Below are 24,073 nucleotides of genomic sequence, written 5' to 3' on the forward strand. Positions count from 1 at the left end.
GCATGTAAGAATGAGCTAATGCTGCAGCCATTATGTTTACACGCAGTAAAGCAACATACGATACGACATCCGACAAGGCACCCGTATTATTCAAACCGTCAGATCTGCCTTTCCGATCCAACGGCTGAGAGAAAAACCCTAGACGCAAAGCCCAAGTCTCTCTATAAAATCACAGCACCCTCTCACGCAGAAACCCTCTTTTACAATACACTCTCTCAATTTCCGAAGGGCGGCGAGAGAGAACCATTTTCGCGAATATCATTTTAATAAGGTTCGGATCTCTCTTTTATTTTCTTAAGTTTATGTTGAAATTTTTATCTAGGCTTGAGTTGTTTGATTTGTTTCATATTCGTATGTGTTTATCATAATCAGCATGTGTTTTTGGATGTGGGGTCTCGATTTTTATGTGTAAAGTTTGGTTAATTTGCGGGTTTTTTAAGATCTGTTTCTCTCTCTCTTGTTTTTGTGTTTATGTTTGTTATTTAACTGCATGTCTTAGTGTTTAAAATTGTTTGTTTTTTATTTTTATCTTTCATGTCAAACATGTATTAAGATTTTGATTTAGTTGATGTTACTGTGAGTTAATAGTCTGGTTGAATCTTTTTCATGAATGATTTTGATAGTTATTGATTATTGATAAATAAATTTGAATACAAGTTTGTTTGGACTTTTGGGTAATTGTTTGAACAAATTTCGATCAATTAGGCACTAGGTGATTACAATGTTGTTGTTGGATAATAAACAAATTTGCCATATCTGATCTTGTCATTGATTCCAAATTGTAGAGTAAGATGATAATGTTCTGGTAAAATAAGCTGCTTTAAAATATTTAGCTTTCCTAGGCCATCTAGACTTGCTTGTTGTTGTTAAAACTGGGCTTGTTTTGTCATTGGTTTCCTATATGAGGATTGGATTTCTATCAAAATACTTAATGTATTTTTGGCATTGGATCTATCTGAATTTGTGTTCTGTTTATTTGCTCCAGGTTTTTTCTAGATTTGCCTAATGGGTAAGGAGAAGACTCACATCAACATTGTGGTCATCGGCCATGTCGACTCTGGAAAGTCGACCACCACCGGACACTTGATCTACAAGCTTGGTGGTATTGACAAGCGTGTGATCGAGAGGTTCGAGAAGGAAGCTGCTGAGATGAACAAGAGGTCATTCAAATACGCCTGGGTGCTCGACAAGCTCAAGGCTGAGCGTGAACGTGGTATTACCATTGATATTGCCTTGTGGAAGTTCGAGACCACCAAGTACTACTGCACCGTCATTGATGCTCCCGGACATCGTGACTTTATCAAGAACATGATTACCGGTACCTCACAGGCTGACTGTGCTGTCCTCATCATTGACTCTACCACTGGTGGTTTTGAAGCTGGTATCTCCAAGGATGGTCAGACTCGTGAGCATGCTTTGCTTGCTTTCACCCTTGGTGTGAAGCAGATGATTTGCTGCTGTAACAAGGTGAGCACTGCATGAGTTACGGTGATGTTTTAATTTGCGAGGTTCACTTGTTTTGTTTTATGTCTTGATTAGCTAGTGTGCTAATGTTGCCTTTGCTAATTCATTTGTGCAGATGGACGCCACCACCCCCAAGTATTCAAAGGCTAGGTACGATGAAATTGTGAAGGAGGTCTCTTCCTACCTGAAGAAGGTTGGATACAACCCCGAGAAAGTCCCATTCGTGCCCATCTCTGGTTTCGAGGGTGACAACATGATTGAGAGGTCTACCAACCTTGACTGGTACAAGGGTCCAACCCTGCTGGACGCTCTTGACAATATCAATGAGCCGAAGAGGCCCTCAGACAAGCCCCTTCGTCTGCCACTCCAGGACGTGTACAAGATTGGTGGCATTGGAACCGTCCCAGTGGGTCGCGTTGAGACCGGTGTCCTCAAGCCTGGTATGGTGGTGACATTTGGCCCCTCTGGATTGACAACTGAGGTTAAGTCTGTTGAGATGCACCACGAAGCTCTGCAGGAGGCCCTTCCGGGTGACAATGTTGGCTTCAACGTGAAGAACGTTGCTGTCAAGGATCTCAAGCGTGGTTTTGTTGCTTCCAACTCGAAGGATGATCCAGCCAGGGAAGCTGCCAACTTCACCTCACAGGTCATCATCATGAACCACCCTGGCCAGATTGGAAATGGATATGCCCCAGTGCTTGACTGCCACACCTCCCACATTGCCGTCAAGTTTTCTGAGCTCGTGACGAAGATTGATAGGCGATCAGGCAAGGAGCTTGAGAAGGAGCCCAAGTTCTTGAAGAATGGAGATGCTGGAATGGTTAAGATGATTCCCACCAAGCCCATGGTTGTTGAAACCTTCTCTGACTACCCACCTCTTGGTCGTTTTGCCGTTAGGGACATGCGTCAGACTGTTGCTGTTGGTGTGATTAAGAATGTTGAAAAGAAGGATCCAACAGGTGCCAAGGTCACCAAGTCTGCAGCCAAGAAGAAGTGAGGAGTTTTTTGGGATCTATCTGCTATAGTTAGCTTTTATTTTCTCTGTTTATGCTATTTTTGTCGTGTTTTAGTTTGTTTTACGGGACTTCATTTTAATTCTCTGAATTTGGTTTTATATCAGAGTTTTTTTTTGGTAAGTTGATAAACCAGTTTTTGGATGTCAAACATTTTGTTTCAAGATTAGCCGTTAGTGCTCGATTTTGAAAATTTAGTCGGTGCTCATATATTTTGTAGGTGTTGTATTAAATTTTGCCCTGAGAGAATGGGCGACTGTTTTTGATGGTTCCATTTGATGTTTCTAACTTTGTCGATCATATGAGAGAAATGAGACAACAGGCTAAAACATTTCTTGTGAATTCTGAAAGAAACGAAAGATTGATGTGCATGTGGGTGGCTTTGACTGAGTGAATGTGATGCAACTGTGATGATGAAAATAAAAACTTTTGCATACCTATGTGATGAACTTTTGCATACCTATGTGATGAGCAATATATAGCTTTGCAATCCAATATGGAGTTTTTTGTCATTGAACATCAACCTGAGCAGTATATAATCATCAACCTGAGCAATATATAATCAAAGTGGGGAAAAGAACTCAATAATTTTATATGGTTTGTCTAATCACCGGCTTATGTTACGTTCCTCTAATTCAATCTAAGCTTTAAAGATCCAGGCCTTCGACTGATGGCTCAAATTTTTTACGCTGGCTAAACACTCTGAAATTACAAATTACACTTTGGAAAAACAAATTCTAAATAAAGGCAAGTTCATACTTTCAAGTTCTAGTGACCATACCTTATTTATGCGAGTAAAAAGCTTAATGCTAATCCACTCCTGAGCGTTGATATATTAAGTAACGAACATACAATTTTGCCTAGATTCTGAATAATTTTGGCCGTGTTTCTAATCTTATTTGTTTTCATAGCGATTTAGAATATTTATCAATTTATTTTGCCTGACAGCGAAGACAAACCATGTAACAACAGGGACTGATAAAATATAAGATAGTATCTGCTTGCTTTAGAATCAAACATTGTCTTCTTATCAAATAGCAATGATCTGAGATTTTTAATTTAGATTAAAATGGTGATAGTTTATGTGGTCAATTAATCTAGTGGTTTACTAGTTTGTATCAAGTTAGAAAAAGAGAGGAAAATCTTTGCCATTTTAGGTGTAACATATCGTTTATAATTTCCATCACATAAATTACGTGTTATTATAATTTATGGAAAAAGTATGACATGTGGTTTATAATTTCATAATATAGGCGACAATGTGACATATTGTACAATTTATGAAAATTTGGTAACATGTTGTTTATGGTTTCAATACATAGATAACATGTAATTTGCAAACTCGGGAGTGAAAATTGTATTCATAGTCGTTTATAAACTCACCGTTTATATGACATGACCGACATGTACAAACAGTTTGTACGACATAGCGTTTGCATATATTTGAGGACATAGATGACATGTCTTATGTTTAATTGATTTCATTCTTTTAATACTATTAATGTAAGTTTTATTATTTTACATTGACGAGTATTAATAAATTATTATATAAAATATTAAAATAATGTAAGTTAGTTACATGAATATTTTGAAGTATTTTATGTGTAGTAATAAATTAGTGACTAAAATATCAAGAAATTTTAAATTATTTTATGCACCATATAGTATACTATAGACCTTATATGTTTTTTACACTGCAGTACTTTTGTAATTTATTATTATTTACCTTATCCGCATCTCAATTCTTTTCTATTTATGTGAGCAGAGTTTGAATTAAATTCTCTTATTTTCAACACAAAAGATTTTATTATGTCAACTATATGGGCATCATAGTTTCACAATAGTTACATAATAATTATAGTTTAAACACATTATTAATGCAAAAAAATACATATAAAATATGCACACATGCATACATTTTCTTATAATTATATACATACGTTTTGAATTGTTAGAAACTTACAATCTACATTTATATTGCAATATAGAATCTTATGAAAATCTACATTACAATATAGTTCAAAGATCTTATGAGCATAGTTTGAAAATATACTCTCACAAACAATGTCTGAGAAAAATTTATTCAGGCAACTGCTAAGTTACATATAATTAGATCTGGTGAATAAGTCGTCTTTAAGTGGTTTCGTGTCATGTTCTTATCATATTGTATTAAATTACATATACTTGAACCCACTCATTATCATTATTATATCACCCGAACCAACTCATTTAACTCATTATTTTTAGCATTTTATCTTTGATTTAAAACAAAAATTGAAATTTTTAGAATAAAGTTCTTAAGAATATAGTACCAAACAAAAGAAATATCAAGAGCCGTTTAATATTGTTTTTTAAATCTTATTTTTTATTTTCTGAATTCAAAAAACACTAAATACGTGTTTCGTAAATTAATTTGTAATAGTTTGGAAATCAGTAGCGGCTCAACCTCTAGGTAACTTAGGCGGTTTTCTAGGGGCCCGCTTTACACTAAGGCCTCATGAGATGATTATTTTGTATATAAAAGGGGAAAGCAAATTTAAAAGTTATTATTATTCATTTAATTTATTATTATTTTACAATTATCTTTTCCTAAATAAACCATCAAATTCATATAAAGCTTATTTAATGTAGTACTTTGTAGTTTTAATTCCTACAAAATTGATAAATTACAGATTTTATCTTTTTTATTATTCTCTTAATTAGTTGTGTTATTTATTTGTTCTTATTTCTTTTTTAATATATTCTTTTATTAATCTACTTTTTTGTGTGTGTTATTTTATCTATTTTGAAATAAAACTATATCGAAAAACTTTAGAAAATAGAAGAATAAAAAAATTAGTTTAATCTAGAAAAGGAGTAGTAAAAAAGATGTAATTTGAGTTAAAAAAAAGTGAAAATATTATAATTGAATTAAAATTTCATGAATTAGTAATAGTATAATAAAATTTTATTTAATAATTTTACATTTTAGAGTGTTTAAAGAATTGATTTTCAATAAATAATATATAACTAATATATATATTTTTTATCTTAAATTTTAAGAAAAATTAATTAGAACCATTTGTCTAACACTCCAAATATGGTTGAGCCGACCGTGATGGAAATGTTGTACACTTTTAAAAAAGGAAACAGGAAAATAACATTTTATTGTTTTTAAATGCTAAAGCTCCAAAATGAACAACTTCCTTCCGCCATCTCTCAAAATAATAATAATAATAATAATAATAAAAATCAAAATCAAAATCATCATCATCAACGGCAACGAATCAGTGGCGACATCATCATCATTGTCGTAAACATCATCGACATTATCATCGACGATGCTATTCCTGCTGGATCGCACAGCGTTGAAAACTGCCCAAACGAAGACAACACTGGCGACCAGCAGCTACTTCACAACCAATGACCAACAATGACGACAACGGTGCTTTATTTATTAGCGATAGTTTGGTTGCAGCTGGATTGCAAGAGATTTGGCTGAGTTTTTTTTTTTTTTTTTTTTTTTTTTTTTTAAGGACATTTTTGAAATAATAAAAGTTAACGAAGTCATAATAGGCAGTCTCGGGATGAGAGACTAATTTCATCTTCCTTCAAAATTAATCTCTCATTTCTTAATTCGGAAAAAATTTTATAATTCTGATTCTGATTCTTATTTTTATTTTATAAAATAAACACCATCAATAATTTCAATTCAATTCTACTTTCGATTCCTCAATTTAAAAAGTAAATATAATATATTTGTGGAGAAAAGAGCCACGTCAAGTCCACCATCTTCATCATCATCCATAAGGATAATAATGTAATTGCATGCGAGGATGTGCTAATGTTGCAGCCACGATGTTTCATTACACACTTTAAAAGCCAGTAATAAATTCGACAAGGAACCCATATATTTTATACCGTCGATCTGCTTTCCGCATCCAACGGCTACGACAAAACCCTAAACGTAAAGGCCAATCAGGCAATCTCTCTATAAAAGCACAGCATTCTCTCCTACACCCTCCATTTTCGCTACACGCTCTCAGTTTCTGCAAGTCGGCGAGAGAGAAACCTTTTAGCAAATTTCATATCAAGGTTCGGATCTCTCTCTCGTTTTTATATTTGGGGTTCTGAAGATTAATATGATTTGTTTCTTATTTATGTCTGTTTTCACAATTTGTATGTTTTTACTTCCGGGTTTTGATTTTAGTGTTGTAAGATGGAGTTGATAATTGATATGTAGATTTGTAATTATCTGTTTCTTCGTTTGTAATTTTTTTTTTTGTGCAGATAATTCCATTACTCCTTTTACTATTTCTGATTTTGTTTATTTAACTTTATATGTTATTGTTTAGTTGTTTCTTGCTAAACATGTATTAAAATCTTGATTTGGATGATTTTGATTGGAACTAATTATGAAGATTAAATCTCTTGACAGTGAAGTAATATTTGATAATTTGATTGATGATACGTTAATGAGTTACAATTTCTTATTATGCTTGTATGTTTGGGGTTGATTTGGTCTTTTGTGTATTTGTTTGAACAATTTTGAATCCATTATGTTTTATGTCATTAGAGTGTATTCTTTTGATGTGAAATCTGGTGATGTTATGTTTTAAGAGAGTAATATGGTTTAACTCATGTTGTTTTGTTATTCTTCTTCTGAATGTGTTTCCCATATTTGTTCTAGGTTTTATACTAGATTTGCATAATGGGTAAGGAGAAGACTCACATCAACATTGTGGTCATCGGCCATGTCGACTCTGGAAAGTCGACCACCACCGGACACTTGATCTACAAGCTTGGTGGTATTGACAAGCGTGTGATCGAGAGGTTCGAGAAGGAAGCTGCTGAGATGAACAAGAGGTCATTCAAATACGCCTGGGTGCTCGACAAGCTCAAGGCTGAGCGTGAACGTGGTATTACCATTGATATTGCCTTGTGGAAGTTCGAGACCACCAAGTACTACTGCACCGTCATTGATGCTCCCGGACATCGTGACTTTATCAAGAACATGATTACCGGTACCTCACAGGCTGACTGTGCCGTCCTTATCATTGACTCCACCACCGGTGGTTTTGAAGCTGGTATCTCCAAGGATGGTCAGACTCGTGAGCATGCTTTGCTTGCTTTCACCCTTGGTGTGAAGCAGATGATTTGCTGCTGTAACAAGGTGAGCACTGCATGAGTTACGGTGATGTTTTAATTTGCGAGGTTCACTTGTTTTGTTTTATGTCTTGATTAGCTAGTGTGCTAATGTTGCCTTTGCTAATTCATTTGTGCAGATGGACGCCACCACCCCCAAGTACTCAAAGGCTAGGTACGATGAAATTGTGAAGGAGGTCTCTTCCTACCTGAAGAAGGTTGGATACAACCCCGAGAAAGTCCCATTCGTGCCCATCTCTGGTTTCGAGGGTGACAACATGATTGAGAGGTCTACCAACCTTGACTGGTACAAGGGTCCAACCCTGCTGGACGCTCTTGACAATATCAATGAGCCGAAGAGGCCCTCAGACAAGCCCCTTCGTCTGCCACTCCAGGACGTGTACAAGATTGGTGGCATTGGAACCGTCCCAGTGGGTCGCGTTGAGACCGGTGTCCTCAAGCCTGGTATGGTGGTGACATTTGGCCCCTCTGGATTGACAACTGAGGTTAAGTCTGTTGAGATGCACCACGAAGCTCTGCAGGAGGCCCTTCCGGGTGACAATGTTGGTTTCAACGTGAAGAACGTTGCTGTCAAGGATCTCAAGCGTGGTTTTGTTGCTTCCAACTCGAAGGATGATCCGGCCAGGGAAGCTGCCAACTTCACCTCACAGGTCATCATCATGAACCACCCTGGCCAGATTGGAAATGGATATGCCCCAGTGCTTGACTGCCACACCTCCCACATTGCCGTCAAGTTTTCTGAGCTCGTGACGAAGATTGATAGGCGATCAGGCAAGGAGCTTGAGAAGGAGCCCAAGTTCTTGAAGAATGGAGACGCCGGAATGGTTAAGATGATTCCCACCAAGCCCATGGTTGTTGAAACCTTCTCCGATTACCCACCCCTTGGTCGTTTTGCTGTTAGGGACATGCGTCAGACTGTTGCTGTGGGTGTTATCAAGAGTGTTGAGAAGAAGGATCCCACAGGTGCGAAGGTCACCAAGTCCGCAGCCAAGAAGAAATGAGAAATTTTTATGGGTCTGTCTACAATAGTTAGGGTTTATTTTCTGTCTTTTTTTATTTTCTTGTCTGTTTTTGTTTTGCATCAATGTTTCTGCAAACAGCCCTATTTGCTTCCACCAGTTTGCTGTTGAGCAATTGGGATGTTATCTTTCTGCTTAACTGGCTGTGGTGGGTGTTCGGATTTTTATATTCTGAATTTGGTTAATAGCACTAAATTGAGTTGTGAAGTTTATAGACCAGCTGCTGGATGTCAAAGTTGGTGGTTTTAATACATTTGGAAGCTCATTTTAAGCTCTTTGATTATTATCCTTAACAATTTCAAAATACCTATAGTTTTACATTATCTCTTCTTTAGTTCACTGGTTTGGGTGTTGCTAATATGTAACTTACTACCCAGGCTTCACTGTTGGTTTTCTATGTAGATGACATGAGGTTGATTTTTACTTTTCTGGCCATTTCAAATCCCAGAATTAGGATAAGTTCCATTTATCTTTGCATTTGCGGCTCCGCAGCTGCGGTCTCTGATCACCCTTGCATCTTTGTACGTCAGATATGAAATACTAAAGAATACACAGATCTTGGTTGGCATTCAATTGTGGAAACGTAGGAAATAGGAATCCTCAGTTTAATATCATTAACCAACGACGCCCTCTTTAAATGGGTAACATATTCACCTCAAGTGATTATGAAATTTGGAGATATTCAACTACAAAATTCCTATTAAGGATATATAAGTACAGAATGGCTTGAAACATCTGCTAAATTAAAACAAACTCTGCACAAGACGAGATTAATAAACAAAAACATGATTGATGAACCCTCCTATGGCCCCCTTGAGATCAGGATGCAGCTGAAAGTGTGAGAATAGAACCATTTGCATTCTGATGGGAATTGGCCATCCTGGTTTTGCTGGCAAGTACCACAACTGCACCATAAAAATGATATTTAATTGCCTAACAGCATATAATAGATATTAATGATATTGTGGAAATTATCCAATATTTTCATAAAAACTGAAAAGAATAAACGAAGAGAAGGATTCAGTTTTGATTTCCTCCATATGGCTTTCATATTTAAACCATAAAACAGATTTCACAAGCTTCCATTATGATTCTAATTTCAAAGAATAATGTTGCTGCATACCTTGTCACAATTCCTTGTCACCACCAAGCTGTGCTTTTGTTGCTGCTTTTTCTGCCTCTTCCAAAACAAATGTTTTAAGCGATTCAACATCCCTTGGCCCTGATTGTTTGCGGAGTATATGAAGGGGAAAAAAAATGATTCAGCCAAAGATATCCCATAAATTTAATATAAAACTACTGTGGGGAAAAAAAATGATTCAGCCAAAGATATCCCATAAATTTAATATAAAACTACTGTGGCAGTAATCCAAAACATACGACAAGTGCAGTGTGGTTCCTTATTTTAAATAGCGGAAAGGAAATGTACATTTCCATAATTAAAAAGGGTTTCTGCATTCTGTTGTTATGTTCTACACAGCCTAATATTTACATAAATATCAGAAATAGTGTCAAAGATAATAAACTGGTGTATCTTCATCACTTAAGCATAGTAGTTACATAAATGTTGATGCTGTAAGCAGATAAGATATAGGGTAACAAGTCCTTTCAGGCAGATACAATGCTATCAATAGATTACCAGGATCACAAGCTTATGAGTCGCCACTGAAGATCGTCAATAAATTTTTTATCAACTAAAAAGCTGATACCTTTGTGACAAAATGTGGTGACTCATGAAGTACAAATTTCAAACATTTCTAGTTCAACATTTTCTCACAAAGGTATCAGCTTTGGTTCAAACTTCTCTCACTCTCTCTTGATATTTTTACCAAGTATGTGCTTCAAATCTTCCTGTCTAGCACAGCCACCATCCTATAAAAAAATTCCTTTAAAAACAATTTTGCTTTTCAATCTTCGTAACCTCATTCAGTCAAACTTTCACTAATCAACTAAACTGTTCTCACGGTATTGAGCTATGAGCTGTGCAAGGTTTTGGAGTCCCATTGGTTCAGGTCAATCCCGTTTAATCTACCTCAATTTGGCTCAATGAGCAGGAATGTCATTATACTCACTTGAAAAAGACCCTCAGATACTAAAAATTGCATAACCACATAACCTTGAGAGTGAAGAGTACTAAGATCAATCAAAACTAAGGTATGAGTTTCCTAAGCTGAATCAAATTAAATAGGAAATATAAAACAGGGATCATAATTAAAAAGGCAACTAAGCAAACTCTCTTATAAATAAATGAATTTGAACTTTACCTTGATATTTTGCAACTTCTTTTCCATCGTAAAAGACCTTAAATGTAGGATAGGAATGGATATCAACTTTAGAGCATAAAGTCTTGCTTGCACCGCAGTCAACTTCTCCGACCTCTATTTCATCATCCCCTTCCATTGCCTTTCCCAGATCCTCCCATAACGACCCCAAGTTCTTACTGAAATCCATTGGTATAATTATTAGTAGACAAATAACATGAAAGCATACACCTACAATTGATTTTTGGCTTATCTTTAGCAGAAGAGACTAATTACCAATGCTTACACCAAGGCACACAAAATTTCACAAACCATGCGGTGTCTTTTTCCTTCACCTGGACATAATGAGCAAACATAATTACTTAAAAAGTCATATCCGAAGCCAAGAACTCATTTCTGTGTCAGTACTTAGATTAACAGAATGAAGCAAACAAAATCACTTCCCCAGAAGAAGGGAGGGGGGGGGGGGGGACATCATAAAAACAAAATAGAATGACAATAGAAAAAGCACATAACATAAATAAAAAGTTCAATTTGGCACCCCTGGCTAACAACCCTCAGCGAATAGATTATTGACATTCAAGCATGACCAATTGCCCAATCACAAGCTAAAGATTCTAAGTAATATTGCATTTAGCAATCAGGATTTAAAGAAAATGTCACAACTCCACTCTAGTCATTTGAATCTAATGAAACAGAACTCCTACAGCATAGGAATCCAAAAATAACAAAATTTTCAACTCTTGAGTATTCAAATAAATGAAGATGCATCAGATACAGTCGGCAACATAAGATTTGTCGATGCAAAGAAGGGAAACAACAGAAATAAAGAAAAACCCATAATCCAGAATCGCATTCATGATGCTACCATGGATCCGTAATATCTTGATATCTGAATGAAAAACAAAACAAATACAAAACAGGGTAAGATTGTAAATTATAATTACCTTGTCAGTGAATGTGTCGGGAGTTAACGTTATGACTTCGGACTTTGAATGAATCATTGCCAGGCTAAGCGAAAGAAGAAGAACAAGTGATGTCAGATTGAGAGCAAAGGACGAGTTGCTGTGGTTTCTCATAGTTGATGATGGCTCTGAGACTTCTCGAGCTTGACCGACTTTGATTTTGAGTTCTATTGTGCTCTCTCTTCTTGTTTCTGAAAAGAATAGTATGAACCTAATGGCACGTGTTTATCACGTGATCAGTAGTAAACTTTTTATTATTTATTATTTATTTATTTTATTTTTTTCATTTTCCTTTTTCTTCCGAATTTGTTATTTTTTAATGATCTTTCTAATTCACTTTTTAAGTTTTGATAAACGATCTCTCAACTCTCGATTGGTTACATGGTATTTTTCCTAAATATCACTATTTTAAAAAATGAAAATTAATCCAAACAATTTATCATAAATTTTCTCAGTTTCATGTTAAGATTACTGTAGAAGACGAATTATTAATTAAAAATTGAAAACTCGCCTTTGGTAAAATCTATTAATACAAGGATTTAGAGTTTAAACTGTACAAACTCATTCTCTTATTTTTATTTTTCTCTTATTTTCAAGTGTGTCAACTGTCAAGCATTAGACTTATTTTATTATATAAACTTATAAAATAACATTGACATTTGAACTGGATATGTTCCTAGTCACATAACATAATTTACATAATTTGAAACTATTTTAGTTAGAGAATAAGTAATAGTATTACAATCTTTTTTAGTTTTTTTTTCTCTTTGACTCTTATAAGTTTTTCAAATATTATGAAAAGATTAGTTTAATTATAAATAAATTGAAAAAAATTTAGTCTGATTTTGAACATTAAAATTTAAAATTCAATCTTAATCATCTTCTTCATTAGGAGAAAAAAAAAAGAAATATTAAAAAAGAATTATTGTCCGATAAAAAATCGTTAAAATAAATAAAAAATTAAATAAATGTCAAGTGATGGAATCCATTCTCCACTTATATGATTTATCATATTAATAATATCGTTAAGAAATAGATTAATAGAGAATCTTACGTTATAAAAGGGTGTTGCTAAGTTAAATGAAGAAATTGGTTACAATAAAAAAAAAATAAAGAGAGACGAAAAATTGAAACGAACCCAAAAGAAAAGCATCATGCGCAAGTGTTATAAGGGTTCCTGACCAAATGAAAAGAACTTCTATAACTAATCTTGTCAAATTACCACACAAGCACCAGTGGTCTAGTGGTAGAATAGTACCCTGCCACGGTACAGACCCGGGTTCGATTCCCGGCTGGTGCACCTCTTTGAGAGCCGTGATGACATAGCACTCGATGGTTGGGTCCATCGAAGTTGTCTGACCTAGTGGTGACACGTAGCACCGTCTGAGCTCTCTTCGTCCCTTTTTTTTTATTTTGTTTAAATAAGCATTTTATTCATCAAGATTCAAGATTATAACTTTTTTTTTCCCTTTTTCTATTAATATGAACATGTAATTAAATAAAAACCGCAAACATGAGAGAGAATTGTTAGCAATTAAATAAAAACATTAAAACAGTAGTTCCGTTTTATTCACAAAATCAAAATTCATGGGCAAGAAACCCCTCCATGAAAGAGCTAAAATGCAGGGAAAAAAAAAAGGCACTAAATAAAACAAAACAATAAACAAAAACCGAACACAAAGCACAGCTTCCGCAACCAGCTTAATTTCCAAGCAAACTCACATCTGATCGTCTTATTGAGCAGCTAAATCAATCAAACCCCATAATCATATCATTACCAAAGTTCTTAATCACCCTCGGCACCTTATCAAATTCAGTCCTCATCTTCTCTTTCTTATCCGGCTGCGCCACGCCCGCTGTTGGCAAGATAACAGCTTCACGCTGAGCATCAGTAAAGTTTCTAAGCCTATACTCACTCACTCCGAAAGCAACTGCAAGCTCAGGATTAGGCAGAGTTCGGAGAAGTGAGCTTGCACCCACAAGGAACTGCGGCCTGTTCTTGCGCGCTGATGTGGTGAATCCAAAGAACTCAAACGGCCCTGTTCTTGATGAAATCTGGCAGAAAGCAAAGTACCTCGGTACCACAAACACGTCCCCTTCACTCACTTTTCTGCTCATCGCTGCCGTTCCGTTTGGATAAACAATCTGAATTCTTCCACTTCCCCTCAGTACAATGCCGTATTCCGTTGCTGTCGGATTCACATGTGGCGCCATCATCGACCCCTGCATGAAGAAAAGGGAAGGAAAAAAAGAACTCGTGAATTACAATTCATGTTTGCTAATTGTTTGTTTGCAGAGGTCTGGGATTCGAATCTCGCTTCTTCTTTTGCTTACCGCGGTGAGATTGACAAGATAAACACCGATGCCAGAGTGTCTGAGAGGGGAATAATCGGAGTCATCGACGGCAATGCTCCATCCATAGTTGTTCTTAAAGTCAGGGTTTCGGTTGTAGAGGTTGTATGAATCTGGTGCTTTTCGGGTTCCTCGTTCTTTCTTGTTTTCGGTCCCGAATACTGACGTCAAGAGTTTCCTCCATGACCATTTTATTTCTTCTCCGTCTTCATCTTGTTCTCGAGGGTGGGGCTCCACCATTCTCTTCATGTGTCGTAATCTTTCTTGTTCTTTCAACTGCAAGAATTTTGACCACATGCTTCTTGGCTCATGAGAATCGGACAGGTGCACGATTGGACCCTGATTTTGACTGCTCAAGATCTCCTCAACTTCTTCACTACTGACCTGTGTGACAAACATTCAATATGTTAAAAGCTAAAATAGTAATTTTCGAGAAAAAAAAAGTGGAAAAAAAAATACATTTCAGCTTACATTGAAAGCATTTGAGAGAGTCTCAAGACCGAATCCAGAAAGAATTGATGTGGGATCTGTTCCTCCGGCAATGAAGAATGACTACAAGAAGTCACAAAATGAGACATGTTAGAGCTTTTTGAGTTATCTAATTAAATATGAAACACACACACACACCTGGAATTCTCTCAATCCCAAGCTCTCAGCAGGATCGATGCTGCAAATTATATGAAGCCTCTGCCCCTCCCCCGTGTTCACGATATAGAATGCTGAACCTGCCGAAATCCGATAAATATCTCCAGTCTTCAAAGTCCTTTCTGCCAGATCATCTTTGTAAATGTTGCCAACTTTAGCCTCCCCTGCATGCAACAACCAAAATTTTAAATTAATTAGAACATAATTATATATATATATATACACATACAATTTTTATTTTTATTTTTTTATCGTTTGTGGTATGTAATGAAGAAAATGTCAAATTGATGTACACGGACCTCTGCGAATAAAGATGATCAAACTGGAGTCAATGTACTGAGGAACAAAGAGGGATTTAGGCTCCATAGTAATGAAGCCCATGTGCAATTGCCTGTCCAAAATTCTCCCTCCAGGACTCCTCACAACTCTCATTTCTCCAGCTTCAGTCTGCACAACACGCCTCGAGTCCTGCAACACGAACCAGTCCTCTCCTTGTGGATATCTTCCTCTGCCTTCTCGTTCTTGCTCCTCCTCTTCTCGTTCTCTTTCTCTCAACCAATCCTCCTCTTCATCTCCTCTATAACCCATCACCATGGTCAGGGCATGGCATAAAGCCAACCCCAGCAGCAAAAAGGTAACAAGATTCCTCATTGTACTAATTTCCCTGAGACTCAGAGCTCGATATTGTACTATTTGGTTTGTACAGCAGAGGTGGTGGGGTTTATTATAAAGGGCATAGGGGGCGATCATGCAGAGAGATACGTGGCTTTCACGCAGAGTTTACGGATTTGCTGGCAGGTTTTGGTATAGACACAGTCGAGTTTCTGGTGAGAAATATCCGATTATTACTCTTTGTGACAAAGTCTTTTTTTGCTTCTGTTTTCTCGTTATTTGGAATTCTCTCTCTCTCTCTCAGTTTGATCTAAAATGCATTAGATTATTACATCTCATTAATTCACAATTTTGGTCAGGGTAAGTATTGTTTCTAAAATATTGCATATATGAGAAGGGAAGCAATCTAGAGTCTAGACGAACACGTGCATCACATGCAAACAGAAGTAACTGAAGCCAAGATGTGGAAACAGTGAGATCAAATTTGATTGAATTTTTGCAACTTCTGTGCTGGGCGTTAGTAGGGTGGACGACTGATTATCAATATATTGGGCCTTGAGTCGCTTGTATTGGGTGGCAGGCCCCGGCCAAGTTTTCGATGGCCAAGAGTCCAGCTCAATATAACCCAGTGCTTGATTCAAGCAAATTAGATGGGCCGGTGAAGATTTCTTATCAATATTAGGATTTTTTTCCCCTTTAAAAATAAAACTATAATTATATTCAACATAACGTAGATCATATTTTATTTTGAATGTAACAAGACAGCAATACAATAATAGATTTGGACGAATATCAAAATCGATTGACATAAGATTTATTATTGTAATAAAAATAGTTAAATCATTATATTTCTTACAATGGAGATTATGGGGAAAAATACAATAAACTAAAGATACAACATAAAATATTTTATATTTTAATACTAGAGCTTGCATACGTATCAAAAAAAATTATTATAAATTCATCATCTTTTTATATATTAGATACAAATTTTTATTACAAATATATTAGATACGCAAAAAAAAAAAAAAAAAACTCTTTTACTATAAATTCATCATCTCTTTATATATTAGATACAAATTTATTTGAAACTAAATCAAATTAGAAATAGTAAATAAAACTTTCTATTGAACATGTATGTAATTAATTAGACAAAAACTTAGAAATTGCAAAAATTATTTTTTCAAATAGAATCGATATAAAAATGTGACAAAATCTCAGGTCAACTATACAATGAATATATTCATCTTTGCTTACACGCAACATTTTTTTCCCCCTAAAAATTAGATTTACATTCGAGTAAAAAATTTATGAGAAAAATGTTAATTTATAACCTATATAACAGATCGAAGTCAGGAATAAAATCCCACATCAAGTGTCCAAGCTTTGCATAACAGGATTATTAAATTCTCAAAATAAACTGAAACTCTCTTTTACGCTCAACGGGTCTCAGGTGTCAAATTTTCAATATCCAAAACGACTTGCAACTTTTAACATCGCGAACTCACGAGTCACGATTCGCCCATATGCCCGGCGAACACAACGGTCAAGTAACTACCACGCAAGAAGATCGCTTTAAAAAGAAATGTCCGGGTCACACGCCGACTCAACCCAGTCTCAGGACGTTAATAGTGCGAATGTGACACCCGATATCCCAATTGAGATCGTGAGCGAAGAAGAGATGGCTCTCATTGATGCAGCCTTAGCAGCACCTCGCTGCTGTTCCCCATCATCATCATTATCATTTGCTTCGCAATTACAACGAAACGCGAGGTTCATTCACTTTATTAGTTTTCTTTCTAAGAGGTCGTTTTCGGGTCGAACTGAATCCGATATTGAGGATTTGGGTCATTTGGGGATGACCCAGAAGAGGAATATAATTGCTAAATCGTTATTGGATCGGTTTAGGAAGAACAGAGCGTTGTCTGTTACTGATGTGACTGACACGGTATCAATTCCTTCTGTGTGTGTTTGTGGGTTTTTTTTTTTTTTTCAATTTTTGTTTGCATTTTGGGAGCTGGGTTTCTTTATTGCATTATTTTGAAGTTTATTAGTTGTTATGTCGAATTTGGTTTGTGTGTGTGTGTGTGTCTCTCTCTCTCTCTCTCTTTCTCTTTTTGTTTGGGGTAATGTGATAGCTTGATGAGATTTTGTAGATTGTGAAAATTCGACACAGCTTCTTGATTGAATTTGGCGTCTTCATTGATGCTTTATATCTACCTTGTAAATAATTTTTGGGTCTGATAATGCCAATGCGACTTATTAGAAAATCTTTAAGTCTGATTTAGGAAAGGGCATTGGTGGTGGAAGCCAGCTAGTTCTGTTGGTAAAATATCTTGTGTGGAAACAAGAGGTCTGGGGCTTTAACCCCACTCAGATGGGAGGGAACGGAATTTGGTTGCGATTAAGTTATATCAGAAAAAGTTTGAATTTGCCATGAATAGGTATGTTATGCCTTTTTCCTGCCTAATGGATTTAGCCAAGTTTGAACTTCCTCATAATTGCTTTATGCGACTGAAAGGAATCAGACCAAGAATACGTTGTTAAATGATTCTTTCTGATGCAGTTTGTCTTGTCTTGTATATTTGTATAAACGTATAATTATATGTTGGCATGTTGCTATGAGGCTGGGAGGACATTCTTTCAAATGTATGGAAAATAAGCTTTATAAGGTTGATTTGCTAGTTTGGTTTACCTTTGTTCATATTTTGTGTTAACAATAGGAATGGTGCGAAAAGAAAATGGAATTTAATCTCCTCTTTGGCAGTAAAAAGGTTAATAAAGTTATGAAAGTAGGCCGTGCGCGTCATGCTGAACTTGAAAAAGAGGTAAAAGCTAAAGCTCAATACTTCTTGAACTTTTTACTGTGGTTCTCTCCTGTTGCCAATTAATTTGTCACTACTTAATGTTGATGCACTCTTGGTCGTCATCTTAGATTAGTGCAGGCCTTTCCTTTCTCTGAAACCTTATGGATAAATCTGAATTATATAATTAATCTGTAGCATATTTACAATGAAGGTAATTAATGTATATTGAAATGAATAGAATTTTGTTTTCAATACTTTCGCAATGTGTAATATATGCATGCAGCATCTAGATTCCAATTCGCAATGTAACTACCTAACTGTCCCAGAATTTTTTTTTTTCACTTTTCTGGTATTTGGTAATTTGACAGAAGCTTCTATTGGGAGAATGGAGATCTTCCAACGTATTATATTTTCTTCATACATGTTCGTCAGACTTTATTCTCATCTGCTATGTCCTTCTATGCAAACTGTGTAGGGTCTTCTCATTGTGTCTGAAATGACTGCAGGTCACTAAAAAAGTCAAAGTTCGTGTCCGGTCAACTGAAGATATATGGGCTGTTAAACTTTTTAATTCCATAACTGGCGTTAATCAATTATTGTTCGAGGGACTAACACGTGAGCTGCCAATGTAAGTTCAACCATTTGGGTTATCTCCAAATTCTATCTTTCGCTTATCATAGTTTTGGTATTTCTCAACCTTCCCCCAAGAAATGATGTTTTTTTAATTTCAATTGATGCTTACATAATTTTGTTTGCTACAAAGGACATTGGTTTATGGTCCAATTGGTCAGTTATTTGTCCTTGATAGCTCAATTTTACAATTGGACTTGGAAATGGATAGTTCTTAGAATTCCCTGGAATTTAGATTATTTATCTTGATTGATTGATTCTATTTGCATGGCATAAAGTAGCTTCAGAGAAGTGGTTTTTTCAGTTTAGTTTCTTTTTCAAAAATTTGGACTAGATATAATGTTTAAATTTGAGGTTGCTTTTTACCACTTTACAATCTGGTTGAAAATGCAACACAGATTCTAATAATTCTTTTCTTGCTGATGGGTCTATAGTTGCTTATAACATCAGATTAGGCTTTATAAAAGGTGTATGGATGGTGGGAGTGATTGATGAGATCCAGATGCCTGTGAAGGAAACTGCTAGAAACCCAATATTAGTGGATACAAAGACTCGAGCACAATACACACTTCCTGCTGAATCTCAAAAAAGAAATGGAAGGTATGTTTATTTTGATGGTTTTTGTTCAATGTGATTACGATTGAGGATTTGTTTTCTAATGAATCAGAATTTGTTTATGCTGCTAATTTTCTTATCTATTTTGCTGTACTTAGCTCCGAAAAGCTAGGACAAGAATCAATAATAATTACTTGCATATTTATTTTGCAGGCTTCAACTAATGTGCTACAAGTATATGTGGGACAATTTAGCGGCCGATAATTTTCCATCTATGCAGTTTTATGATTTCTTCTCCCTGAATTCTGATTGCATCTTGTCGGAAGAAATAATAGAGAAAACTTCCAATGCAGGTTTTCCAGCAAAGGTAAAATTTTTTTCTTCTTGAATTGTAGTCCCTTTGATCAGGTGAATTGAAGGTACAGTTTGTGCTGATTTCATCCTCGTTCTAGTATGGCTTAAACATAGATTTTTGTAAAAAGAGCTAAACTTGTATAGTGCTACTCATTTTTCATTTTTGGAAATCTGATAAAAATTAAACGGATTCTTCTTTTTTAGTTATGAAAATGATTCCTTCTCAGTGTGTAGGCTTAAAGATAAGGTTTATTTTATAGCAGATGATTTATTGTCCTGCTCTCAGAGTTGCTTTCTACTTCATTTCTGTCATTGCAGACCCTTGGTGACTTAGTAAAATACTTCAGAAATATGTGGAACATGCTGCCTGCTTCTCACAACCAGCTGTTACTGAGGTGAGCAAAATAATTTGCTCTTGTAAGGATAGTTCATGGGAGAAATGACATTTACTGCATGTGACTTGGATTGAAATGCATGTTATAATGTGTTGGTGGGAATCTTGAGAAAGCTAAGTTTGATAACTTAAACCATCCTATCCGTCAATTTCTGCCACATCGGTCATTGAGCAGTTTGTTTAAAGCATGTGAATTAGTTTTTCAAGACTTTGTATCAAATGTAAGTAGATAATAATACTTTTCTTTCTGACTCAACACGCCAGCTTCTCCACAAAAATGATAGTTCTTTTTTTTCTTGGTCAGAAGTAGTGGGATTATTGCATTATATAAACATGTATTCAAGCTTTTAACATTTTTGCTGCAATAATTTATTTGGTTGCTTTGAAGCAGATATGAGTTTCAAAAAGATCAGTCACTGCTCGGAGAAGAAAAATTTGCATACGATTATGATTTGTTCAATAGCCAAATTGAAGTTTGTCTTGAATTCTGGAAGGGTGAGCGAGAGGCCAGCTTCACTCCATTGGAAGATCGTTGGAAATGCCGCTATTGTCAATTTGAGTCCGTGTGCCCTGCCGTTTTAAAGCCTGAAATCACGCCTATTCCCTCGCAGACAGACTGTAATAATACACCGAGCTAGGGGAAAAAAAAAAAATCTGACTTCATTTCTCCGTACAGTTCAGATAGCTTCCTCATTAAGGTGAACTAGTCCCATGTTCGCTTCTTGCAAAGAAGAAATATTTTTTCCTACAAAGCTTCTTTATTGTAAATTTGCGGATCGGTTGTGTGGTCTCATTTGATGTATGTTCATCATGTAACTTTAGGATCTGTTGTAGGATTATGTCATTCATTGTTGTGATGTCATTTGTATTATTCTTTAAACACTAGATTATTACATCTATAATTCATTTTCACCAGCTCCCTCTCTCTCCTACATTCATTCCCATTTCTCGTTTCGCTTTTAGTTTTACTTGGACGTATCTGACGTTGATTACCAAAATATTTGTGTGGATTAATTTGAATAATGCACTTTAATTTTGAATTCAAACGCATTTAGTGGGGTGCACTTGCCTGTGCCTATAATCAAATATCACTTGGAAGACTACAAGACGGCAAGGGACCCTGTTATATTTGAAGCTTACCATTCTTTCGTGATTAACATGAAAAGAAAATGAAATTGGTGTCCCCACTTTTAATTTTAATTGTGGGATTTTATTAAATTCCTACAAGAAATTTCTCTACATCAATTTATCACTTAGATTTTTTTGACAATTACGTTCTACCACTTAATATTTCGGCTGTTATTATTTTACTACAAAACTTTAATAAGGTATTTGAGAAATTTCAATTTCCTAATTTTTTTTAGATATTTGATTTACAAGCTTTTTTTTCTTTCAATTATTAGAATTTTATTATCTTAAAATATCCCCAAAATAGAATTCTAATTTTTTTACAAAATGACACCAGTTTAAAATTTTTTATGCATTTATAAGCAAACTAATTCATGAAATTATTTTTGCTTGTACAAAATTATATGAATTATTTTGGAGGCTTTATCATATAATCATGATAGTAAAATTTACTTTTACAAGTAAAAATAATATCATGAATTAGTTTGTTTATGGATGCATAAAATTTTTTTAATTAGTGTCACTCTATCAAAAAACCTAGAATTCTATTTAGAGATATCTTAATATTGTAAAATTCTAATAACTAACATAAAGAAAAAAATGGCTCGTTAATCAAATTTCTGAGGAAAAATGTAAATATCTAAAACAATAACTAGAAAAATAACTTCAACTTGAAAATTTTCAAATACTCCTGTAATTCAAGTAACTTTTTAATACTATTTAGGTTTTAATGGTAAAATAATATTATCAGAAAATCTTAATGGTGAATTAATATACTAGGAAATATTTAGTAAGTATTTGATAAATTAATACTTATTTAGTAAGTATTTAGTAAATATTTATTCCCATCTTGAATTAACAAGATGGGAATAAAATATCAAACAGGGGAAAAAAAAAGGATAAAGAATTTTCTTCCTGTTATATCCTTTTGGAAAATAAAGTTGAAGAAAAGTAAACCGAAGGATGTCTCTATCAGAGAATCCATTTCTATCGAGTTAAAAACTGAAAGCAAATGGGTTTATACAACTTATTCATCACACGGCAATCTGCACTTCTGCCTAATCATTTTTATTCGATGATTCTTCGTTGAGGATGAGATCTTTGATGAAAGTATCATACTGGGATTGGAGGTGAGAATGGAAATCAAAGTCACGGAATTCGAGTTTTCCAGAAACTGTTGCCGGAGGGTTGATTTCAATACGGGTGGCCTTTCCCATAGCAAGCAACTCCGGCAACGTGTCAGTGTTGGTTTGCCTCTCCGAAGCTCTATCTTTACTCCACACGATACTGTGAGTCCAGGGGAATGCAGATTTAATATTCTCGCCATCAGCAGAAAGTTGAACCTCCAGTGCAGCCATATTCTCATCGAACACCAGTGCTGTTAGTTTTATATCTATACCACTTCCACGGCGATAGAGTCCAAATCTGGCTACAGCTGCAAGACCGTGAAATCTCCTGAAAGCAAGAACAATTGACAGGCTTTGCATCTCTTTGTCTTTTAGATAGGCACCAGCTTTCGGATCCTTTGCAGCCAACTGATCAATTATTAAAATCAATCAGAGACATCAGAAGGGAAGCCGTAAACATCTGGAGGACAGGATCGTTTTCCAACATGTGCATTGAGGTTCATTTAACGTCAAAATAATTAATTGGATATTCACATACTTAGATTTCCTTTTTTTCCAAAATTCCCAGAGGTTCATTTAACGTCAAAATCCTGAAATATACCATCCTTTTAGATGCCTAATCAAATTGAAAATTGGATTGATTATTGATATTGATTTTCTAGCAAGTTCATAAGTGGGATTTGCCACAAAAAATAATGAGCCTGACTTGAATATCATCATGGGCCTTAAATTAAAGAGCTAATGAACTCGTAAGAAAAAATAAATAAATAAATTACAGTAAAATGCATTTTGCTGGTATCCGTACCTAAGAAGAAAACTATCAAACCCTCATCCTTCTGAACTGTGTCGTGGTTGACAGCAGAGGTGCCCAAGGTACTCATTTGCCTACAAAATACAATGCCCGAGTTAACGACAAGGCTTCGGCGAAAGCCTGGTAAAATAGTAACACTGATATGTAACTACACTGAAAATGAAATTAAAATGAAACTTACCTCAGGCTCAGGTAGCATGGCTTGTTAGCATTTTTTAAAACAGCCGACGCTCCATTGCGGATGAGAAACGTTCTCAACTGTGGACGTACAAGAAAACACAAAACTAATTAGCTATAGCCACAGCATCATCATGTATTAGGTAAAATATGACTCTGTGGAAGAGATTAAAGAATATACCACACCATAATGATATTATTTCAAGTAATCCACTCAATAAACTATATGTGATTGTGAGTTTGTGAGGGAAGGCAATTTTTTTTTTTTTTTTTGCCAGCAGAAGCTGGATAGGGTTTAGGGTTTTAGCCTTTAGCAGAGAAAATTACATTTTTTTTTGGTTTAATTTGTAGATATTTAAGTAACTCATAGCTAGCTAGCTTGCTCAACAAGAATGAGAGGGAAATTATTAAATTAACAATAGTTCACGGGCTTTTGCAAAAGTAATGAGCCCATACGTTTATTAAATGTTTTTTCTTTGGGCTTTGGGATTCGAGTTGATATTGGATGCTGGCACCCCTTATTTATCCAATGAAGCTCCTATTATAAATATAATTTAAGCACATATATAAATAAAATTAATTCTACTTATATGCATACACACACATACTTTCTC

The 24,073-nt window shown here is 35.2% G+C and overlaps 6 protein-coding genes, 1 long non-coding RNA gene and 1 other non-coding gene across 9 annotated transcripts; 4 read left to right on the forward strand and 4 right to left on the reverse strand.

The window, feature by feature from the left end:
- The first annotated feature begins 121 nt into the window (after positions 1-121).
- On the forward strand, positions 122-2,749 carry LOC102617424 (elongation factor 1-alpha). The gene is made up of 3 exons (XM_052432564.1): positions 122-271; positions 986-1,467; positions 1,580-2,749. The coding sequence occupies exons 2-3, from the start codon at positions 1,006-1,008 to the stop codon at positions 2,459-2,461; spliced, it is 1,344 nt and encodes a 447-aa protein (XP_052288524.1). The 5' UTR covers positions 122-271; positions 986-1,005; the 3' UTR covers positions 2,462-2,749.
- On the forward strand, positions 125-8,924 carry LOC102617716 (elongation factor 1-alpha-like). Of its 2 annotated transcripts, none has more exons than XM_052432563.1 (3): positions 125-271; positions 7,147-7,629; positions 7,742-8,924. In XM_052432563.1, the coding sequence occupies exons 2-3, from the start codon at positions 7,168-7,170 to the stop codon at positions 8,621-8,623; spliced, it is 1,344 nt and encodes a 447-aa protein (XP_052288523.1). In that variant the 5' UTR covers positions 125-271; positions 7,147-7,167; the 3' UTR covers positions 8,624-8,924. The 2 variants fall into 2 exon arrangements, with proteins under 2 accessions (XP_052288523.1, XP_006488149.1); XM_006488086.4 differs by lacking the exon at positions 125-271 and adding an exon at positions 6,385-6,551.
- On the reverse strand, positions 2,095-8,636 carry LOC127899234 (uncharacterized). Its single transcript, XR_008051223.1, has 2 exons — positions 8,485-8,636; positions 2,095-2,322 (listed from the first exon to the last, which is right to left on the reverse strand). It is a non-coding gene; the product is annotated as an uncharacterized LOC127899234 (long non-coding RNA).
- A 306-nt stretch (positions 8,925-9,230) lies between the features above and the next one.
- On the reverse strand, positions 9,231-12,052 carry LOC102618001 (protein disulfide-isomerase 5-1). The gene is made up of 5 exons (XM_006488087.4): positions 11,850-12,052; positions 11,179-11,237; positions 10,906-11,081; positions 9,765-9,863; positions 9,231-9,546 (listed from the first exon to the last, which is right to left on the reverse strand). The coding sequence occupies exons 1-4, from the start codon at positions 11,979-11,981 to the stop codon at positions 9,769-9,771; spliced, it is 462 nt and encodes a 153-aa protein (XP_006488150.1). The 5' UTR covers positions 11,982-12,052; the 3' UTR covers positions 9,231-9,546; positions 9,765-9,768.
- Positions 12,053-13,096: 1,044 nt separating this feature from the next.
- Positions 13,097-13,167, forward strand: TRNAG-GCC (transfer RNA glycine (anticodon GCC)). The gene has a single exon. It is a non-coding gene; the product is annotated as a tRNA-Gly (tRNA).
- Positions 13,168-13,408: 241 nt separating this feature from the next.
- LOC102608180 (vicilin-like seed storage protein At2g28490) lies at positions 13,409-15,574 on the reverse strand. Its single transcript, XM_006488584.4, has 5 exons — positions 15,164-15,574; positions 14,847-15,028; positions 14,691-14,771; positions 14,202-14,603; positions 13,409-14,090 (listed from the first exon to the last, which is right to left on the reverse strand). The coding sequence occupies exons 1-5, from the start codon at positions 15,513-15,515 to the stop codon at positions 13,617-13,619; spliced, it is 1,491 nt and encodes a 496-aa protein (XP_006488647.1). The 5' UTR covers positions 15,516-15,574; the 3' UTR covers positions 13,409-13,616.
- A 1,267-nt stretch (positions 15,575-16,841) lies between these two features.
- LOC102618279 (exonuclease V, chloroplastic) lies at positions 16,842-21,131 on the forward strand. Its single transcript, XM_006488088.4, has 7 exons — positions 16,842-17,424; positions 18,200-18,304; positions 18,790-18,911; positions 19,364-19,513; positions 19,682-19,835; positions 20,141-20,217; positions 20,608-21,131. The coding sequence occupies exons 1-7, from the start codon at positions 17,062-17,064 to the stop codon at positions 20,852-20,854; spliced, it is 1,218 nt and encodes a 405-aa protein (XP_006488151.1). The 5' UTR covers positions 16,842-17,061; the 3' UTR covers positions 20,855-21,131.
- Positions 21,132-22,402: 1,271 nt separating this feature from the next.
- On the reverse strand, positions 22,403-23,481 carry LOC107178333 (tRNA ligase 1). Its single transcript, XM_025102391.2, has 2 exons — positions 23,464-23,481; positions 22,403-22,879 (listed from the first exon to the last, which is right to left on the reverse strand). The coding sequence occupies exons 1-2, from the start codon at positions 23,479-23,481 to the stop codon at positions 22,403-22,405; spliced, it is 495 nt and encodes a 164-aa protein (XP_024958159.2).
- Positions 23,482-24,073: the final 592 nt, after the last annotated feature.

This window comes from Citrus sinensis, chromosome 8 (genome assembly GCF_022201045.2).
Source record: "Citrus sinensis cultivar Valencia sweet orange chromosome 8, DVS_A1.0, whole genome shotgun sequence".
NCBI classification, from domain to species: Eukaryota; Viridiplantae; Streptophyta; class Magnoliopsida; order Sapindales; family Rutaceae; genus Citrus; species Citrus sinensis.

Excerpts from the sequence above, each read along its gene's own strand:
- LOC102618279 (XM_006488088.4), top strand. The coding sequence starts at position 17,062 with ATGTCCGGGTCACACGCCGACTCAACCCAGTCTCAGGACGTTAATAGT. Across the intron at positions 18,305-18,789 it reads ATGCTGAACTTGAAAAAGAG|GTCACTAAAAAAGTCAAAGT; the intron begins GTAAAAGCTAAA and ends AAATGACTGCAG. Across the intron at positions 19,514-19,681 it reads TCTCAAAAAAGAAATGGAAG|GCTTCAACTAATGTGCTACA; the intron begins GTATGTTTATTT and ends TTTATTTTGCAG.
- LOC102618001 (XM_006488087.4), bottom strand. The coding sequence starts at position 11,981 with ATGAGAAACCACAGCAACTCGTCCTTTGCTCTCAATCTGACATCACTT. Across the intron at positions 11,238-11,849 it reads CCGACACATTCACTGACAAG|GTGAAGGAAAAAGACACCGC; the intron begins GTAATTATAATT and ends CATTATGTCCAG. Across the intron at positions 9,864-10,905 it reads AGAAGTTGCAAAATATCAAG|GGCCAAGGGATGTTGAATCG; the intron begins GTAAAGTTCAAA and ends GCAAACAATCAG.
- LOC102617716 (XM_052432563.1), top strand. The coding sequence starts at position 7,168 with ATGGGTAAGGAGAAGACTCACATCAACATTGTGGTCATCGGCCATGTC. Across the intron at positions 7,630-7,741 it reads TGATTTGCTGCTGTAACAAG|ATGGACGCCACCACCCCCAA; the intron begins GTGAGCACTGCA and ends TCATTTGTGCAG.
- LOC102608180 (XM_006488584.4), bottom strand. The coding sequence starts at position 15,515 with ATGAGGAATCTTGTTACCTTTTTGCTGCTGGGGTTGGCTTTATGCCAT. Across the intron at positions 15,029-15,163 it reads GATCATCTTTATTCGCAGAG|GGGAGGCTAAAGTTGGCAAC; the intron begins GTCCGTGTACAT and ends TGTTGCATGCAG. Across the intron at positions 14,772-14,846 it reads TGGGATTGAGAGAATTCCAG|TCATTCTTCATTGCCGGAGG; the intron begins GTGTGTGTGTGT and ends GACTTCTTGTAG.
- LOC102617424 (XM_052432564.1), top strand. The coding sequence starts at position 1,006 with ATGGGTAAGGAGAAGACTCACATCAACATTGTGGTCATCGGCCATGTC. Across the intron at positions 1,468-1,579 it reads TGATTTGCTGCTGTAACAAG|ATGGACGCCACCACCCCCAA; the intron begins GTGAGCACTGCA and ends TCATTTGTGCAG.